Genomic DNA, 20,982 nt, shown 5'->3' with positions numbered 1-20,982 from the left:
AGTACATGTCAAACTACTTTCTTAACGGAAATGACCGCCATAACAACAACACCAGGGGGAGTTCCACAAACCACCTTAAACCCAGATTCCGATCTAACAAAGGTCTGAACTCATTCTCCTTCTATGCCACATCAATATGGAATGCACTCCCAACAGGTGTAAAAGAAAGGGCATCTCTATCCTCCTTCAAAACCGCACTAAAAGAACACCTCCAGGCAACTTCAACCCTTGACTAACACCCTCCCCCTTCCACATCCCACCTCCCCGGATTGTAAATAATTCAATGTATATACTCTGATGATTAACTTGTGTGATGACTGTATAATGCTGATAGTATATATCTGTACCATGAATTGATTAACGTGGACCCCGACTTAAACAAGTTGAAAAACTTATTCGGGTGTTACCATTTAGTGGTCAATTGTACGGAATATGTACTGAACTGTGCAATCTACTAATAAAAGTTTCAATCAATCAGTCAATCGATCAATCAATCAATCTGCAGGTGTAGAGAGGAGCTTCTCCTGTTTAAAGCGGCTCAAGTCTTACACCCGCAACACCGTGGGCCAAGGCCGTTTAAGCAGCTTAGCTCTGCTGGCCATTGAGAGGACGCTTGTCAAATCCCTGGAAAAGACGCCTTCTTGGTACGACAGGGTCACAGATCTCTTTCGTAAAAAGGAAGGGTAGAATTTACGTATGAATAAACCAACACATTTTATGATGTAGGCCGAAATTGAGCTTCCCCTCCTTGAGAGACCAGCATCCGCCACTGATCCTCACCTATGGTCATGATCTTTGGGTCATGACCGAAAGAACAAGCCTTAGAGATAGGGTGAGAAGCTCTGTCATTCGGGAGGAGCTCAGAGTAAAGCCGCTGCTCCTCCGGAGGGGAGCCAGATGAGGTGGTTCGGGCATCTGGTCAGGGTACGTCCGACCGGTAGGAGGCCACGGGGAAGACCCAGGACACGTTGGGGAGACTATGTCTCCCGGCTGGCCTGGGAACGTCTCGGGATTCCCCGGACCAAGTGGCTGGGGAGAGGGAAGTCTGGGCTTTTCTGCTTAAGCTGCTGCTCCCGCGACCCGACCTCGCATAAGTGGAAGAAGATGGATGGTATAAAAATGATAATGGATTTAGATTTATTGGTCCCCGTTGGGGAAATCCATTTTTTTTTACTGCCGTACATTTGAACAATAGACATTACACATCACGAAACAAAAATAACAAAAAGACATCATACATGACCAACACATTTACAGGCTTGCTGTTTAGGGCGGCTATAGCTGCACGGATAAGGCTTTTCCCAAGGCGGGCCCTCAGGAATTTGATGGTTCTGTACCTCCGCCCTGATGTGGGATGATGTATTGGTGTAGTGGGTGAGTCATATCCTGGACTATCGTGTTTGCCAGTCAAATAATGGGCCTGTGGTTTAAATCTGAAATGTTGGGTGTGGGTAGGCCGATGATTTTAGCTGCTATGTTTGTAATGCGTGTGAGTTTGGTTTAATAAAACCTTTTCAAAACAAGTTGCCGGTTACAAAAGGTCCTCTTGGCTGCTGACGTATGAAGTCTACGTGGAGATGGCCCCAAAAAACGTCTTTTAAAAATGGATTTTTCAAAAATATTTCTTGCAAATGACGATTTAAAAAAATATCAGATTAAATATAAATGAAGATATATAAATAATGAATAAATCGATTCTTGAAAATGATGATGTGAGGACAAACTGAACAGTCCAGTTGCGATGAGTAGAATGCCCTGGGAATCTGAATACCGTATTTTTCGGACTATAAGGCGCACTTAAAATCCTTTCATTTTTTTGAAAACTCGAAAGTGCGCCTTATAACCCGGTGTGCCTAATGTACGGAATAATTTTGGTTGTGCTTCCCGACCTCGAAGCTATTTTATTTGGTACATGGTGTAATGAAAAGTGTGATGGCAGTCAAACATAAGACATACGTGTAGACTGCAATATGATGGCAGTCGCACATAAGCAATATGACTCAAGTAAACAACACCAAAATGTTATATGTTGCATTGAAAATATAGAACATTACACACGGCGCTCAAAAATCTGCCAAAAATGTTTTTTTACGACTTTGGTAAGCTATGAAGCCACACCGCTTGATGGATTGTGTTGTGCTTCAACATACGAGTATTATTATGGTGTGTGTTTTGTATCGCAATACTATGCAAAAGCAAGTTTTCCTACCTTCTGGTACCTGCTGATCTGTATTTGGGATCTGTATAAGTCCGCCTTTGTAGTCCGTGCCGACCCCGTAGTTGATAAGCCTCTTCTTGTTATGGACATTCACCCTCCGCTGTTGCCATTTCTAATATAAAATACTGTAAAGTTCTTACTTATATCTGTCAATAAACTCGCCATGAAAGCGCTAAAACATACCGGTGTAGTGAGTTTACCTTATACACCCAAGGAACTTTAGTTATTAGAGAGTTCCGGTCGAACGTTTTTTCACGGGAAAAACCTTTATAATCCGGTGCACTTTTTGTATGAAAATAGACCTGACTAGACCCGCTCATCGGCAGTGCGCCTTAAAATCCGGTGCGCCCTATGGTCCGGAAAATACGGTGAATGAGAATCGTTTTGGATGGAAATCGACTTTTTTCAGCACCTCTATGAAACAAACATGGCCTCACCCTGAAGAACTCTTTGGTGGAGCCGCCGTCCAAAGTCCCGTAGACGATCTCGGTCTGCTTGGCGAGGTCCTCGGCGCCCTCGATGGGCGACACCATCCTCTCCACGGTGAGGAAGGCGGCCAGGTTCGCCGTGTACGACGAGATGATGATGAGGGTGAAGAACCACCAGACTCCGCCCACGATGCGACCCGACAGGGACCTGCGGGCGGGGCAACAGGCGGAGGACTGACGCCTGAGGTCAGGTGACGTGACATCGCCCGAGCGTACCTGGGCGAGATGTCACATCCTTGCTGCATGAAGGCTCCCAAGGAGAACCACAAGGAATTAAAGATGCCAAAGTCGTTGGAGTGTTCGGGACTCTCTTTGTCTTTCTGCTGGTTCTGGTTCTGGTCCTGGCTCGGAGCCGAAGGAAGCTGGTACCCTGACGGGAAGTCAAGAGAGGAAGCAATGTCACGTGGTGGCAAACAGGCTTACGCGACGCTGACACTGACGGGTTACCTGCGGAGGAAGAAGTGGGCGGAGCTTGTTGAGAAGCGGCCGCACACGAGTGCGGATCTTCATCGTCTTCCTCATCTTCCTTCTTCCACTCGTAAGGACTGAAGCGACTCACCTGGCGTGTTCACACCAGTTTAGTGGCTTTCCTTAAGGATCGGAAATGTACAGGGGGCGGGGCCTCACCAGGAAGAGCACCACGCTGACGCCGATGTAGGCGAAGACGATGCACATCCAGATCTCGTAGGCCAGCGGGTCCAAGAAGGAGAAGACGCTGGGCTTGGACTTGGTGGGCTTCTTGATCATGATGGAGATGCCCAGGGACATGAAGGGCTTGGTGAAGTCGATCACCTGCTCACGGACCAGTGTGATGGTCAGCGGGGCGACCGCCACGTCCGCCTTCTGCAGGACACCGCGGCGAAGGAGCGGTTGTTAGCGCGTCACGCTAAAAGGCGCTCGGGTCACGACTCACCCCGTAGAACAGTTCTCCCACCATGCCGTTCCACAGCTTGGTGTCCGCGTCTCTGGCGCCGTACTTGCCGTCGCCCACCAGCTCCAGTCGGTAGGCGAAGCCCACATGCTTGGCGATCTCTGCCGCCAGCTCGGCGCAGTAGCCTTCGTACCTGTCGTTTCCCACCAGCTGCTCGTGGTTCTTCTTCAGCATCATGTACGGCGCCTCCTGGGGGACGGGCCACACTTCTGTTCTTTTTTACTGGCACATCGGCCAAATCTTTGCTGAAGAACTTTTCCACCATGAGGTCCAGATTGGACCCCTTTGGTGGAAAGGTTCTTCAGGTCTTCAGGGGGCTCACCAGGATGGTGGTGACCACGTAGGTGCGGTTCTGGAGCCCGTGGAACTCCTCTGGGGGGGGTTTGTACTTTGCCACCTTCACGTAGCCTCGCTTCCCGCTCCACATGCCCACCTGAACAGTGGAACGGACCGCTAGAGCAGAACCATGTCAAGGGTACACACACACACACACACACACACACACACACACACACACACACACACACACACACACACACACACACACACACACACACACACACACACACGTTCTTGTATTTGTTACCTTCTTGAGACCTGAGAAAAATGCCTACCTCTTTAGGACCAGCCTTTCTAGATATATAAAGATGTGTATTCACAACATTAATAATATATACATACTATGCAGATATAAAAAAGCTTGTTGTGAAAAATTTGTTGGAATTTCACAAGAAAAATGTCACAATTACACAAGAAAAACTTAGAATTTTGGCAGTATTATGATAAATGTCGTAATTTTACTCAACAGAAGTAAAACATTTTACAAGAAAAACTGAACATTTGTGCAATGTGATGATAAAAGTTGGAATTTTACTCAATAACAGTCAACACATTTCGTCAATTTTATGAAGAGAGTCGTAATTTTACGCGACAAAAGTCACCATTTTATAAGAAATCCTAAAAATGTAGGCAATAATATAATAATAATCGGAGATTGGCAAAATTATGACAAAAGTCATCATTTTACTCCAAAAGATTTCACTATTTTACAAGAACAACAAAAAAATGACAGAATTTTTTATGACAAATGTCACCATTTTGCATTAAAAAGTAATAATTTTACATAAAAAAGTAATAATTTTACATGAAAAAGTAATAATTTTACGAGAAACTATTGCAATATTACAGAAAGAGAAAGAATATGAGAAATTGTTCCCAATTCTATATGAAAAAAGTTGACACATTGTGAGAAAAAGACTGATTTTAGTTAATTTATTTTTGGGGGAATTTTTTGTTTGTAATAGTTTTTTAATATTCATTATTTACTTTAAGTTATTACAGTACGTCTCTATATCCTTTTTTAAAAATGTTATAAATTTTGGCCAAATGAGGCGCATTTCAATGTCTTACACACACTTGTTATTTCATATGTTGACCAGAGGGGGAGCACTTTTAAAACCGACACACAGTCAATTTGAAAAATCCCTCTTTTTTGGGACCACCCTCATTTTGATAGATTTCACCACCAGGGGTGCTAATGAGACATTCTCTATTAGATGCAATGGATTTCTGTATTGGGACCATGATTTATGTCATCACTTGTTCACACCTCCTCATATGGAATGTACTTTTCCTTGTTGATGTCTCAAGAAGGGTAGAAATACAAGAACACACACACACATATTCTTGTTTTTGTTACCTTCTTGAGACCTCCGAATAATGCCTACCTCTTTAGGACCAGCCTTTCTAGATAAATAAAGATGTGTATTCACAACATTAATAATATATACATACTATGCAGATATAAAAAAGCTTGTTGTGAAAAAGTTGTTGGAATTTCACAAGAAAAATGTCACAATTACACAAGAAAAACTTAGAATTTTGGCAGTATTATGATAAAAGTCGTCATTTTACTCAACGGAAGTAAAACATTTTACAAGAAAAACTGAACATTTGTGCAATGTGATGATAAAAGTTGGAATTTTACTTAATAACAGTCGCATATTTACAAGAAAAGCTTAAAATTTCGGCAATTTCATGAAAAGAGTCGTAATTTTACTCGACAAAAGTCACCATATTATAAGAAAGCTTAAAAATGTTGGCAATATTATAATAACAATCGGAATTTTACTTGGCAAAATGATGACAAAGTCATAACTTTACCCCCCAAAATGTCACTATTTTACAAGAACAACAAAAAAGTTGGCAATGTTGTGATAAAAGTCAGAATTTTATATGACAAATGTCACCATTTTGCATTAAAAAGTAATAATTTTACATAAAAAAGTAGTAATTTTACGAGAAAATATTGCAATATTACAGAAAGAGAAAGAATATGAGAAATTGTTCCCAATTTTATATGAAAAAAGTTGACACATTGTGAGAAAAAGACTGCTTTTAGTAGCATTTGTTGTTTGTAATTGGTTTTTAATCTTCATTATTTACTTTAAGTTATTACAGTACGTCTCTGTATCCTTTTTTAAATTTTTTATAAATTTTGGCCAAATGAGGCGCATTTCAATTTCTTACACACACTTGTTATTTCATATGTTGACCAGAGGGGGAGCACTTTTAAAACCGACACATAGTTAATTTGAAAAATCCCTCCTTTTTGGGACCACCCTCATTTTGATAGATTTCACCACCAGGGGTGCTAATGAGACATTCTCTATTAGATGCAATGCTTTTCTGTATTGGGACCATGATTTATGTCATCACTTGTTCACACCTCCTCATATGGAAGGTACTTTTCCTCGTTGATGTCTCAAGAAGGGTAGAAATACAAGAACACATTAACATACATTCTTGTTTTTGTTACCTTCTTGAGACCTCCGAAAAATGCCTACCTCTTTAGGACCAGCCTGTCTACAAAAATAAAGATGTGTATTCACAACATTAATAATATATACATACTATGCAAATTTTAAAAAGCTTGTTGTGAAAAATGAGTTGGAATTTCACAAGAAAAAGGTCACAATGTCACAAGAAAAACTTTGAATTTTGGCAGTATTATGATAAAAGTCGTCATTTTACTCAACGGAAGTAAAACATTTTACAAGAAAAACTGAACATTTGTGCGATGTGATGATAAAAGTTGGAATTGTACTTAATAAGAGTCGCATATTTACAAGAAAAGCTTAAAATTTCGGCGATTTCATGAAAAGAGTCGTAATTTTACTCGACAAAAGTCACCATTTATAAGAAAAATAAAAAATGTTGGCATTATTATAATATTAATCGGAATTTTACCCCAAAAAATGTCACTATTTTACAAGAACAACAAAAAAATTGGCAACGTTGTGATAACAGTCAGAATTTTATATGACAAATGTCACCATTTTGCATTAAAATTTAATAATTTTACATAAAAAAGTAGTAATTTTACGAGAAAATATTGCAATATTACAGAAAGAGAAAGAATATGAGAAATTGTTCCCAATTTTATATGAAAAAAGTTGACACATTGTGAGAAAAAGACTGATTTTAGTTCATTTATTTTTGGGGGAATTTTTTGTTTGTAATTGGTTTTTAATATTCATTATTTACTTTAAGTTATTACAGTATGTCTCTATATAAAAAAAATTATGTTATTAATTTTGGCCAAAGGGGGCGCATTTCAATTTCTTACACACACTTGTTATTTCATATGTTGACCAGAGGGGGAGCACTTTTAAAACCGACACACAGTCAATTTGAAAAATCCCTCCTTTTTGGGACCACCCTTAAAAAAAAATTTCTCAAGAAGGGTAGAAATACACACACACACACACACACAGACACACACACACACACACACACACACACACACACACACACACACACACACACACACACACTTGAGGTGTCAAAAAGACTCAAACAGAACCTTTCTGGGTCCAGTAGGGCCCAGTTCCATGACTGTCAGCGTGACGTTGCTACGAAGTCCTCGCTCATCAAACTGAACGTAGCCCGTCAGCCCGTCCAGACGCACCTGCACACACACACACACACACACACACACACACACACACACACACACACACACACACACACACACACACACATTTTTGGGATTTTTGCGGTGCTGTTAGTGTGTGCGGTTCCAGACCTGGTGCAGTGCTCTCTGGATGTCGATGCCCTGCCCCCAGGGGGCGGTGGGGTTGCCCAAACACTCCCCGGCGTTGCCGCGGCGAGAGACGTCGATGCGCTGTCGCCGGAGGTTCTGGAACGCCGCGGCCAGGACGCTGACGCCGTCGTAGGTCAGGGCGCCTGTGTACTGACCAATCACAGCACAGCAACGCGTCAGCCGACAGGAAGTGGACGATGTCGTTGTGACAGCGGTCTGTACCCGCAGGCTGCGACGCGGCGCGGGGACGTCGTTAGGGTCAAAGGCCATCCACTCCTGCTGGACCTTGGAGACGCTGGAATCTGACCAGTTGACCAACTGGAAGCCCGTCACGTTTGGGGACAACTTCTGGAATTCTGTCATGTTCAACTCTACGAAGCCCTGGAACACGCCCACATAGAACTTGTTACGTAGGAACATAACACATGTTGCATAGAAACGTAGTAGTAGGTTACATAGAAACATAGAACGTGTTACGTAGACACAACTTGTTACATTGGAACCATAAACATGTTACATACAAACATAGCACGTGTTACTTAGAAACGGAACGTGTTACATAGAAACATAGAACGTGTTACGTAGACACAACTTGATAAATAGAAACAACGTGTTCAATATAAACATAAACATGTTACGTACAAACATAGCACTTGTTACTTAGAAACGGAGCGTGTTACATAGAAACATAGAACGTGTTACGTGGACACAACTTGTTAAATAGAAACATAAACATGTTACGTAGACACAACTTGTTACATAGAAACAGAAACATGTTACATACAAACATAGCACTTGTTACTTAGAAACAGCACATGTTACAGAAAAAACATAAAACATGTTACATACAAATATAGACCTTGTTACTTAAAAACAGAACATGTTACAGAGAAACATAAACATCCATCCATCCATCCATCTTCAACCGCTTATCCGGAATCGGGTCGCGGGGACAGCAGCTCCAGCAAAGACCCCCAGACTTCCCTCTCCAGAGCAACATTTGCGACTTCCTCCTGGGGAATCCCGAAGCGTTCCCAGGCCAGAGAGGAGATGTAATCCCCCCATCTGGTCCTTGGCCTGCCGCGGGGCCTCCTCCCAGTGGGACGTGCAACGAGGACCTCCCTAGGGAGACGCTCGTGAGGCATCCGCACGAGATGCCCGAACCACCTAAGCTGGCTCCTTTCCAAGCGAAGGAGCAGCGGCTCTACTCCGAGTCTCTCTCGGGTGACTGCACTTCTCACCCTATCTCTAAGGGAGATGCCAGCCACCCTTCTGAGGAAACTCATTTCGGCCGCTTGTATCCGCGATCTTATTCTTTCGGTCATTACCCACACTTCATGACCATAGGTGAGAGTAGGAATGTAGATAGCTCGGTAGACCGAGAGCTTTGCCTTCTGGCTCAGCTCCCGTTTCGTCACAACAGTGCGGCAGAGAGACTGCAATACTGCCCCAGCTGCTCCGATTCTCCGGCTGATTTCCTTCTCCATCTTTCCCTCACTCGTGAACAAGACCCCGAGATACTTAAACTCCTCCACCTGGGACAGAGTCCTGTCCCCTACCCGGACTGTACAAACCATCGGTTTCCTGCTGAGAACCATGGCCTCAGATTTGGAGATGCTGATCCTCATTCCAGCCGCTGAACACTCGGCTGCGAACCGATCCAGTGAGAGCTGAAGGTCACGAACCGAAGGTGCCATCAGGACCACATCATCTGCAAACAGCAGTGACGCAACCTTTAGCCCCCCGAGACGTATACCCTCTCCGCCATGGCCACGACTCCGCCTAGAAATCCTGTCCATGAAAATCACAAACAGGATAGGTGACAGAGCGCAGCCCTGGCGGAGACCAACCCCCACTGGAAACGGATCCGACTTACATCCAAGCACCCGGACACAACTCTCGCTTTGGTTGTACAGAGATTGGATGGCCCTCAACAGGGTTCCCCTCACTCCGTACTCCCTCAGCACCTCCCACAAGATCTCCCGAGGGACGCGGTCATAAGCCTTCTCCAAATCCACAAAACACATGTAGACTGGATAGGCATACTCCCAGGCCCTCTCCAGGATTCCCGCAAGCGTAAAGAGTTGGTCAGTTGTTCCACGACCAGGACGGAATCCACATTGCTCCTCTTGAATCTGAGGTTCGACTATCGGCCGGACCCTCCTTTCCAGTACCTTGGCGTAAACTTTCCCAGGGAGGCTGAGTAGTGTGATACCCCTGTAATTAGCACACACCCTCTGGTCCCCCTTTTTGAAAAGGGGAACCACCACCCCAGTCTGCCACTCCCTCGGCACTGTCCCAGACTTCCACGCAATGTTGAAAAGGCGTATCAACCAAGACAGCCCATCAACACCCAGAGCCTTCAGCATTTCTGGACGGATCTCGTCAACCCCCGGAGCTTTGCCACTGTGGAGTTGTCTAACTACCTCAGTGACTTCACTCCGAGAGATCGACGTCGATCCCCCATCATCCTCAGGCCCTGCTCCTATCAGGGAGGGTGTGTCTGATGTATTTGGGTTCAGGAGTTCCTCAAAGTGCTCTTTCCAACGCCCCACGACTTCCTCACTTGAAGTCAGCAAAGTCCCATCCTTGCCGTACACAGCTTGGATGGTTCCCTGCTTCCCCCTCCTGAGGTGTCGTATGGTCTTCCAGAACAGCTTTGGTGCCGCCCGATAGTCCTTCTCCATGGATTCCCCGAACTGCTCCCACACCCTCTGCTTAGCCTCGTCCACAGCCACGGCCGCTGCCCTTCGGGCCCGTCGGTACCTTGCAACTGCCTCCGGAGTCCCCTGGGATAACATACCCCGGTAGGACTCCTTCTTCAGTCGGACGGCTTCCCTGACCACCACTGTCCACCAGGGTGTTCGAGGGTTACCGCCCCTTGAGGCACCTAAGACCTTCTGGCCACAGCTCGCATCTGCAGCTTTAGCAATAGAGGCTTTGAACATTGCCCATTCCTGTTCAATGTCCCCAACCTCCACAGGGATGGCAGAGAAGTCCCGCCGGAGGTGGGAGTTGAAGTCCTTCCGGACAGAGGACTCCTCCAAACGTTCCCAGTTCACCCGCACTACACGCTTGGGTTTGCCAGGTCTGTCCAGAGGTTTCCCCCGCCATCTAACCCAACTCACCACCAGATGGTGATCAGTTGACAGTTCAGCCCCTCTCTTCACCCGAGTGTCCAAAACATACGGCCTCAGATCAGCTGATACAATTACAAAATCGATCATTGATCTTTGGCCTAGGGTGCTCTGGTACCAGGTACACCTATGAGCATCCTTATGCTTGAACATGGTGTTTGTTATCGCAAGTCCGTGACTAGCACAGAAGTCCAATAACAATCCACCACTCAGGTTCAGATCAGGGAGACCGTTCCTCCCAATCACGCCAGTCCAAGTATCACTGTCATTGCCCACGTGCGCGTTGAAGTCCCCCAGCAAGACTATGGAATCCCCTGCCGGCGCCCCATACAGGACCCCATGCAAGGTATCCAAGAAGGCTGAATACTCTGAACTCCTGTTTGGTGCGTATGCACAAACAACAGTCAGAGTTTTCCCCCCTCCAACCCTAAGGCGAAGGGAGGCGACCCTCTTGTCCACTGGGGTGAACTCCAACGTACAGGCACTCAGCCGGGGACTCGTGAGTATCCCCACACCCGCCTGTGCCCTCACACCCTGAGCAACTCCAGAAGTGAACAAGGTCCATCCCTTGTCCAGGAGTGTGGTTTCAGAGCCCTTGCTATGCGTAGAGGTAAGCCCCACCAGATCCAACCGGTAGCGCTCCACCTCTCGCACCAGCTCAGGCTCCTTCCCCACCAGCGTAGAGACGTTCCACGTCCCGAAAGTCAGCCTCTGCTGCCCCGAATTGGTCCGTCCGGAGCCTCCACTTTCACCGCCATCCACTTGGCAGCGCACCCGACCCCACTGGTTCCGACCGCGGGTGGTGGGCCCACGTGGCAGAGAAGATGGTGTGTCCACGTAGCTTCTTCGGGCTGTGCCCGGCCGGGCTCCGTGGCAAGCCCGGCCACCAGGCGCTCGCTGACGAGCCCTACCTCCGGGCCTAGCTCCGGAGGAGGGCCCCGGGCTTCCTCCGGGCCGGGTAACGCATCCTCTTTTAGTGTAGTTCATGGGGGGTATCGTAACCCTGATGGGGGGGGCATTCGGGTGCTACACCTTGCCCAAGGGTGACCCGGAACTATGTAAGGCAGGGGCGTTCAACTCCCTGAGGCTTAATACAAGCCCACATACCTATATGTCTGTAACATAAACATGTTACAGACAAACATAGCACTTGTTACTTAGCAACAGAACATGTTACAGAGAAACATAAATATGTTACAGACAAACATAGCACTTGTTACTTAGCAACAGAACATGTTACAGAGAAACATAAACATGTTACAGACAAACATAGCACTTGTTACTTAGCAACGGAACATGTTACAGAGAAACAGAACATGTAACATAGAAACATAAACATGTTACATACAAACATAGCACTTGTTTCTTAGAAACGGAACATGTTACAGAGAATCATGTTTGTTACATGAAAACATAGACTTTGTTACTTAGAAACGGAACATGTTACAGAGAAACATAGAACATGTTACATACAAACATAACACTTGTAACGTAGGAACAACACATGTTGTATTGAAACATAGCACTACATTACAGACACTTGTTACTTAGAAACGGAACATGTTACTGAAAAACATAGAACATGTTACATACAAATATAGACCTTGTTACTTAAAAACAGAACATGTTACGGAGAAACATAAACATGTTACAGACAAACATAGCACTTGTTACTTAGAAACGGAACATGTTACAGAGGAACATAGAACATGTTACATACAAACATAGAACTTGTAACGTAGGAACAACACATGTATTGAAACATAGCACTACATTACATAGAAACATAGAACGTGGACACAACTTGTTACATAGAAACATAAACATGTTACATACAAACATAGCACTTGTTACTTAGAAACAGAACATGTTACATATAGTAACGGGACACGTTATATAGATTTGTAGTGTAGAAAAATAAAGCTCTCTAGTTAGAAACATGGAATGTGTTACATAGAAACAGCACACGTTACGGGGAATTGTAGACTTGCTACGTAAAAATATTAAACATTACATAGAAACATAGTACTTGTTACAAAGAAACATAGAACCTGTCACCTACAAACATAGATATGTTGTATAGAAAGTAACATGTTATGTACAAACATAGAAGTATGTTACATAGAACTTTAAAAGTGTGTTAAAGAGTATATATATATATATATATATATATATATATATATATATATATATATATATATATATATATATATATATATATATATATATATAGAGAGAGAGAGAGAGAGAGAGAGAGAGAGAGAGAGAGAGAGACAGAAAAGTGTTTCATACAAAAGTGTTGAATAGAAACATAGAAAAGTGTTGACTAGAAACAGAAAAGTGTTGAATAGAAAAGTGTTGACTTGAAACATAGAAAAGTGTTGAATAGAAAAGTGTTGACTAGAAACATAGAAAAGTGTTGAATAGAAAAGTGTTGACTAGAAATAGAAAAGTGTTGACTAGAAACGTAGAAAAGTGTTGACTAGAGTGATGTCACCATATTGAGGAGGATGTAATGATAAACATAGAAAAGTGTTGACTAGAAACGTAGAAAAGTGTTGACTAGAGTGATGTCACCATATTGAGGAGGATGTAATGATAAACATAGAAAAGTGTTGACTAGAATTTAGTCACCATATTGAGGAGGATGTAATGATAAACATAGAAAAGTGTTGACTAGAGTGTAGTCACCATATTGAGGAGGATGTAATGATAAACATAGAAAAGTGTTGACTAGAAACGTAGAAAAGTGTTGACTAGAGTGATGTCACCATATTGAGGAGGATGTAATGATAAACATAGAAAAGTGTTGACTAGAATTTAGTCACCATATTGAGGAGGATGTAATGATGAACATGGAAAAGTGTAGACTAGAGTGTAGTCACCATATTGAGGAGGATGTGATGATAAACATAGAAAAGTGTTGACTAGAGTGTAGTCACCATATTGAGGAGGATGTAATGATAAACATAGAAAAGTGTTGACTAGAGTGTAGTCACCATATTGAGGAGGATGTAATGATAAACATAGAAAAGTGTTGACTAGAGTGTAGTCACCATATTGAGGAGGATATAATGATAAACATAGAAAAGTGTTGACTAGAGTGTAGTCACCATATTGAGGAGGATGTAATGATAAACATAGAAAAGTATTGACTAGAGTGTAGTCACCATATTGAGGAGGATGTAATGATAAACATAGAAAAGTGTTGACTAGAGTGTAGTCACCATATTGAGGAGGATATAATGATAAACATAGAAAAGTGTTGACTAGAGTGTAGTCACCATATTGAGGAGGATGTAACGATAAACATAGAAAAGTGTTGACTAGAGTGTAGTCACCATATTGAGGAGGGTGTAATGATAAACATAGAAAAGTGTTGACTAGAGTGTAGTCACCATATTGAGGAGGATGTAATGATAAACATAGAAAAGTGTTGACTAGAGTGTAGTCACCATATTGAGGAGGATGTAATGATAAACATAGAAAAGTGTTGACTAGAGTGTAGTCACCATATTGAGGAGGATGTAATGATAAACATAGAAAAGTGTTGACTAGAGTGTAGTCAACATATTGAGGAGGATGTAATGATAAACATAGAAAAGTGTTGACTAGAGTGTAGTCACCATATTGAGGAGGATGTAATGATAAACATAGAAAAGTGTTGACTAGAGTGTAGTCACCATATTGAGGAGGATGTAATGATAAACATAGAAAAGTGTGGACTAGAGTGTAGTCACCATATTGAGGAGGATGTAATGATAAACATAGAAAAGTGTTGACTAGAGTGTAGTCACCATATTGAGGAGGATGTAATGATAAACATAGAAAAGTATTGACTAGAGTGTAGTCACCATATTGAGGAGGATGTAATGATAAACATAGAAAAGTATTGACTAGAGTGTAGTCACCATATTGAGGAGGATGTAATGATAAACATAGAAAAGTGTTGACTAGAGTGTAGTCACCATATTGAGGAGGATGTAATGATAAACATAGAAAAGTGTTGACTAGAGTGTAGTCAACATATTGAGGAGGATGTAATGATAAACATAGAAAAGTGTTGACTAGAGTGTAGTCACCATATTGAGGAGGATGTAATGATAAACATAGAAAAGCGTTGACTAGAGTGTAGTCACCATATTGAGGAGGATGTAATGATAAACATAGAAAAGTGTGGACTAGAGTGTAGTCACCATATTGAGGAGGATGTAATGATAAACATAGAAAAGTGTTGACTAGAGTGTAGTCACCATATTGAGGAGGATGTAATGATAAACATAGAAAAGTATTGACTAGAGTGTAGTCACCATATTGAGGAGGATGTAATGATAAACATAGAAAAGTGTTGACTAGAGTGTAGTCACCATATTGAGGAGGATGTAATGATAAACATAGAAAAGTGTTGACTAGAGTGTAGTCACCATATTGAGGAGGATGTAATGATAAACATAGAAAAGTGTTGACTAGAGTGTAGTCACCATATTGAGGAGGATGTAATGATAATTCTTCAGGTTTCTTTTCTGCGCTGAAATCTGACACAAAAAAGAAGAAAAAAACGTTTAAGTTGTATTTTTGTTTCCAAATAAACGAGCTCTTTGACGGACAGGAAGAGGAGGAGCTTAGTTAATTGAAAAGTTCTGCAAGACGCACCAGACTCAGGATGGCGTTGAGGCGGTCCGACTCGCAGTCCAGAACCACTTGGAACGCCTTGTTGAAGTCCAAGTCCACCAGCAGCTTGATGAACATGGACTCTGTCAGAGCGTCCATGTTGACCGACGTCACCTGCCAGCCTCGCTCGGCCGCACGGTCCAGAACATTCTTCAGAACCGACAGACCTGATGGATCCACAAGAACATGGTGTGAGTCGACACGCTCGGAGGGAGGGGCTTATACTGCAGTGGGAGGGGCTGATACTGCAAGGGGTCAGACTAAGACTGAAACGGGAGGGGCTAAGATTGCAGTGGGAGGGGCTCAGACGGCAGGGGAGGGGCTAAGACAGCAAGGGGAGTGGCTGAGACTGCAAGGGGAGGGGCTGAAACTGCAAGGAGTGGGCCTGAGACTGAAATGGGAGGGGCTAAGACTGCAAGGGGAGTGGCTAAGACTGAAACGGGAGGGGCTGAGACTACAATGGGAAGGGCTGAAACTGCAAGGGGAGGGGCTAAGATGGCAAGGGGAGTGGCTGAAACTGCAAGGGGTGGGTCTAAGACTGCAAGAGGTGGGCATAAGACTGAAATGAGAGGGGCTAAGACTGCAAGGGGAGGGCTAAAATTTCTGCAAGGGGAGGGGCTAAGACCCTGAGGGGAGTGGCTGAGAATGCAAGGGGAGTGCTAAAATTGCGGTGGGAGGGGCTGAGACTACAATGGGGAGGGCTGAAAAATGCAAGGGGAGGGGCTAAGATGGCAAGGGGAGTGGCTGAGACTGTAAGGGGAGGGGCTGAGACAGCAAGGGGTGGGTCTAAGACTGCAAGAGGTGGGCATAAAACTGAAATGGGAGGGGCTAAATTTGCAAGGGGAGGGCTAATATGTATGCAAGGGGAGGGGCTAAGACCCTGAGGGGAGTGGCTGAGAATGCAAGGGGTAGGCCTAAGACTGCAAGGGGAGGGCTAAAATTGCAGTGGGCGGGGCTGAGACTACAATGAGTAGGGCTAAAACTGCAAGGGGAGGGGCTAAGATGGCAAGGGGAGTGGCTGAGACTGCAAGGGGAGGGGCTGAGACAGCAAGGGGTGGGTCTAAGACTGCAAGAGGTGGGCATAAGACTGAAATGGGAGGGGTTAAGACTGCAAGGGGAGGGCTAACATTTCTGCAAGGGGAGGGGCTAAGACCCTGAGGGGAGTGGCTGAGAATGCAAGGGGTAGGCCTAAGACTGCAAGGGGAGGGCTAAAATTGCAGTGGGAGGGGCTGACACTACAATGGCTAGGGCTGAAACTGCAAGGGGAGGGGCTAAGATGGCAATGGGCGTGGCTGAGACTGTAAGGGGAGGGGCTGAGACAGCAAGGGTTGGGCCTTAGACTGAAATGGGAGAGACTACGACTGCAAGGGGAGGGCTAAAATGGCAGTGGGCGGGGCTGAAACTACAATGGGAAGGGCTGAGACTGCAAGGGGAGGGGCGAAGATTGCAAAGAGGAGGGGCCAAAGACAGCAGTGGGAGTGGCTGAGACTACAATTGGAGGGGCTGGTACTGGAAAGGGGGCTAAGATGGCAATGGGTGGGGCTGAGAACGCAAGAGGAGGGGCTAAAACGGCAAAGGGGAGGGACTAATGTCAGTCATCTGTATAATCAGGTAATCGTCACACACAGACTCGAACTTACAAACACACACACACACACACACACACACACACACACACGTACACACACACACACACACACACACACACACTGGGTTGTTGAACAAGATGGAACAGTAAAATATTCTTTAACTTGACTTGTCTTTGTGAACACACGCGTGCATCAGTGCATGAAGCATTTGTGTGTGTTTGCGTGTGTGTTTGCGTGTGTGTGTGCGCGGGTGTGTGGGTGCTTGTTTGTGTGAGTGTGTGTCTGTAAGCGTGTCTAATCGCGTGTTAGCGTTAGCATTAGTGTAACGAAGCAGCAAGGCGTTAGTGGACCACAAACAGAACCAGAACACGTTGCTGCCTGGCTGAGTGGTCGTCATGGAGACGTCATCAAACATTGAAGTCCAGCGTCATCTCATTAGCACGACAACATGTAAAAGCTCTCTGCAAGCTGACGACGGCGAGGAGGCGGAAGAGCGGTTCTGGTCCTGAGGAAAGTTGGTGACCACCGGGGGGCGCGCTCACCTGTGTCGGCGCTGTACATGTAGACGAAGCGCGTCCAGCCGAAGTGGTCCAACAGCGCCATGAGAGGCTCCTGCAGCTGCGGACGCAACTGCAGCACAAACTGGTTGCTGGCCAGGGCGGGAAACGACGGCGTGATGAAACTGACGTGAAGCGCGCCGCAGAAGGACGCCACCATGTTGGCGGTCCTCAGGTGGTACACGCCCATGATGGCGTGGACCCCCTTGGCCAGCTGCGAGCAGACTGAAACAACACAGGTCACATGAGGTCACATGAGCTTTCAACCATCGACGTCCACTCCCAAAACAAACCCGTCATGACCGCGGGCAACGCTAACACGCTAACAACACGTCTGCTCCCTCGCAGCTCAGCTGTTAGCATGCTAACTGTAGAAGTTAGCCCTGGGGCTAATGCTAGCGTGCTAGCGAGCTGTCAATTAGCATCAGTGTGTGTGTGTGAGTTGTAGATTGTTTGGTCCAATTTCCGACATTGAAGTGATGCGTCTAATGGTGGTGATTCAAATATTATTCTTCACTTTTATAAAACTAACCCTAAGTGTTTTAAATGTAGGAAAATATCGTAATAGGACCCCTATTAAGGGGTCTCCTGGGGGTGACTTATTCTGAAAAGGGGCGTGGCTGCTTCTCACATGGGGCGTGGCTTCCTCTTTCACAGGGCATGCCTGCTTCTTCAGTGGGGTGTGGCTTCTTTTGCTAAGGGGCGTGGCTTCTTTCAGAGGGTATAACCATAGACATCTTATAAATAGACGCAGCATCGAGCGCTACTGCCTACTGGCGCTGACGAGACGCGGGGCCGCCATCTTGGAGTGGTGATCCGCTCCACTCAGTGCAATTCATTTGGCAAGAGCAATGAACTGTCAGCGCATTTAATTCATCTTACCTCACTGAATATTAGGCGTGTGGGAAAAAATCGATTCGAATTTGAATCGCGATTCTCACGTTGTGCGATTCAGAATCGATTCTCATTTTTAAAAAAACGATTTAAAAAAAAAAGTATTCATCTTTTAATTTTTATTATTTATTTTTTTATTTTTTTAAATTAATCAATCCAACAAAACAATACACAGCAATACTATAACAATGCAATCCAATTCCAAAACCGAACCCGACCCAGCAACACTCAGAACTGCAATAAACAGAGCAATTGAGGAGACACAAACACGACACAGAACAAACCAAAAGTAGTGAAACAAAAATGAATATTATCAACAACAGTATCAATATTAGTTACAATTTCAACATAGCAGTGATTAAAAATCCCTCATTGACATTATCATTAGACATTTATATTAAAAAAAAAAGAACAATAGTGTGACAGTGGCTTACACTTGCATCGCATCTCATAAGCTTGACAACACACTGTGTCCAATATTTTCACAAAGATAAAATAAGTCATATTTTTGGTTCATTTAATAGTTAAACATTTACATTATTGCAATCAGTTGATAAAACATTGTCCTTTACAATTATAAAAGCTTTTTACAAAAATTCTCAGCAGACTGGGGTAGATCCTGCTGAAATCCTATGTATTGAATGAATAGAGAATCTTTTTGAATCGGGAAAAAAATCGTTTTTGAATAGAGAATCGTGTTGAATTGAAAAAAAAAATCGATTTTGAATCGAATCGTGACCCCAAGAATCAATATTGAATCGAATCGTGGGACACCCAAAGATTCACAGCCCTACTTAGTTAGCTAGTTAGCTACACAATCTGGACTGTGGTCCTAACTTTTACCCCTGTTGGCTTTTACAATCTTTATCTTCATCATTTATTTCAACTCTATGTTATTCAAGTATGACATTTTTAAATGTAATTAACTTCATTGACAAGCAATTCTTTTATGGTCATACTCTTGTTTGCTAGCGGCTACGATCTCAGTACTATTGAAGATCTTTGCTCCTTCTCAACTCTGTGGTAATATTCTTTTCACAAAATACAACCAATAGTACGTTAATGTTAAATCTTACTTGTGAAAAGTAATCACCCTATTCCTTTTCTCAACAGTCCGCTCTTCTAAGCAGGAAAACGCTGAACACCAGCCCAGCATCTTTGTTTTCTACTTGTCAACTGTCAGTTTAGGCTGCTCGCCGGCTCCTCATCACCACTTCAAGATGGCGGCCGAATTCCTCGCGTCACAGCAGCCAATGCTGCGCCGACTAATAAGATGTCTATGGGTATAATTGCTTCTTCAGTGGAGCGTAGCTTCTTATGCCAAGGGGCGTGGCTTCTCTAATTATGGGGCGTGGCGTCTTTCACAGAGCATGCCTGCTTCTTCAGTGAGGTGTGGCTTCTTCTTCTATGGGGGTGTGGCTTCTTCTTTCACAGGGCATGCCTGCTTCTTCAGTGAGGTGTGGCTTCTTCTTCTATGGGGGTGTGGCTTCTTCTTTCACAGGGCATGCCTGCTTCTTCAGTGTGGCTTCTTTTGCTAAGGTGCGTGGCTTCTTTCAGAGGGTATAACTGCTTCTTCAGTGTGGCTTCTTTTGCTAAGGGGCGTGGCTTCTTTCAGAGGGTATAACTGCTTCTTCAGTGTGGCTTCTTTTGCTAAGGGGCGTGGCTTCTTTCAGAGGGTATAACTGCTTCTTCAGTGGGGTGTAGCTTCTTTTGCTAAGGGGCGTGGCTTCTTTCAGAGGGTATAACTGCTTCTTCAGTGGGGTGTAGCTTCTTTTGCTAAGAGGCGTGGCTTCTTTTGCTTTGCGGTGGGGCTTATTTTACCAAAGGGCGTGGCTTCTCTAGCTATGGGGCGTGGCTTCTTTCACAGGGCATGCCTGCTTTTTCAGTGGGGTGTGGTTTCTTCCGCTAAGGGGCGTGGCTTCTTTCGCTAAGGGGCGTGGCTCGTATAGCTATGGCCGTGGCTTCTTTCACAGGCTTCTTCTTCCACGGGGGCGTGGTTTCTTTTGTCACAGGCTTTGCGTTCTTCTTCAGTGGGGCGTGGCTTCTTCTTCCATGGAGGTGTGGCTTCTTTTTTTCACAGGGCAGGCCTGCTTCATCGGTGGGGCGTGGCTTCTGTTGCATGCCTGAGAGCATAAATGAACGCCATCAACCAATCAAGAGTGTCTTCAAGCCAAAGGTCAAAGGTGACAGGCGGTGAGCCGTGGGTAACAGGTGCAACCCTGTCGTGAGGCTGTTTTTATTTTTGGACGGAGGAAGTGAGCGGTCTGTCTTGTGTTCCGCCGCAACAAAACGAGGTCAGCACATTGTGGAGAACCAAGCCTCCGGGCCACGGTCCATTTAGTGCGTCCCTCGCCTCTTTTGATGGCTGCCTCCATTCAGGCGCAGGCCCCTC

The 20,982-nt window shown here is 44.6% G+C and overlaps 1 protein-coding gene across 3 annotated transcripts in view; it reads right to left on the bottom strand.

Moving 5' to 3' along the window:
- Window positions 1–20,982, bottom strand: part of LOC133651134 (glutamate receptor 1-like) — a 37,555-nt gene that overhangs the window by 11,017 nt on the left and 5,556 nt on the right. For 2 of the 3 annotated variants that reach the window (XR_009826378.1, XM_062049096.1), the window contains exons 3-14: window positions 17,682–17,921; window positions 15,533–15,717; window positions 15,361–15,414; window positions 7,965–8,123; window positions 7,725–7,892; window positions 7,503–7,607; window positions 3,960–4,070; window positions 3,620–3,826; window positions 3,334–3,549; window positions 3,154–3,265; window positions 2,923–3,076; window positions 2,656–2,854 (exon numbers count right to left, since the gene is read on the bottom strand). Coding sequence is in view for 2 of the 3 variants with exons in the window: in XM_062049096.1 (XP_061905080.1) it covers window positions 2,656–2,854; window positions 2,923–3,076; window positions 3,154–3,265; window positions 3,334–3,549; window positions 3,620–3,826; window positions 3,960–4,070; window positions 7,503–7,607; window positions 7,725–7,892; window positions 7,965–8,123; window positions 15,361–15,414; window positions 15,533–15,717; window positions 17,682–17,921 (1,910 nt within the window). In the remaining variant the exon portion in view is untranslated. The remainder of the gene's footprint in view (window positions 1–2,655; window positions 2,855–2,922; window positions 3,077–3,153; window positions 3,266–3,333; window positions 3,550–3,619; window positions 3,827–3,959; window positions 4,071–7,502; window positions 7,608–7,724; window positions 7,893–7,964; window positions 8,124–15,360; window positions 15,415–15,532; window positions 15,718–17,681; window positions 17,922–20,982) is intronic. The other variant, XM_062049097.1, reaches the window with a different exon arrangement.

This window comes from Entelurus aequoreus, linkage group LG05 (genome assembly GCF_033978785.1).
Source record: "Entelurus aequoreus isolate RoL-2023_Sb linkage group LG05, RoL_Eaeq_v1.1, whole genome shotgun sequence".
In the NCBI taxonomy this organism is placed as follows: domain Eukaryota; kingdom Metazoa; phylum Chordata; class Actinopteri; order Syngnathiformes; family Syngnathidae; genus Entelurus; species Entelurus aequoreus.
This window is presented reverse-complemented; position numbering and strand designations above follow the sequence as displayed.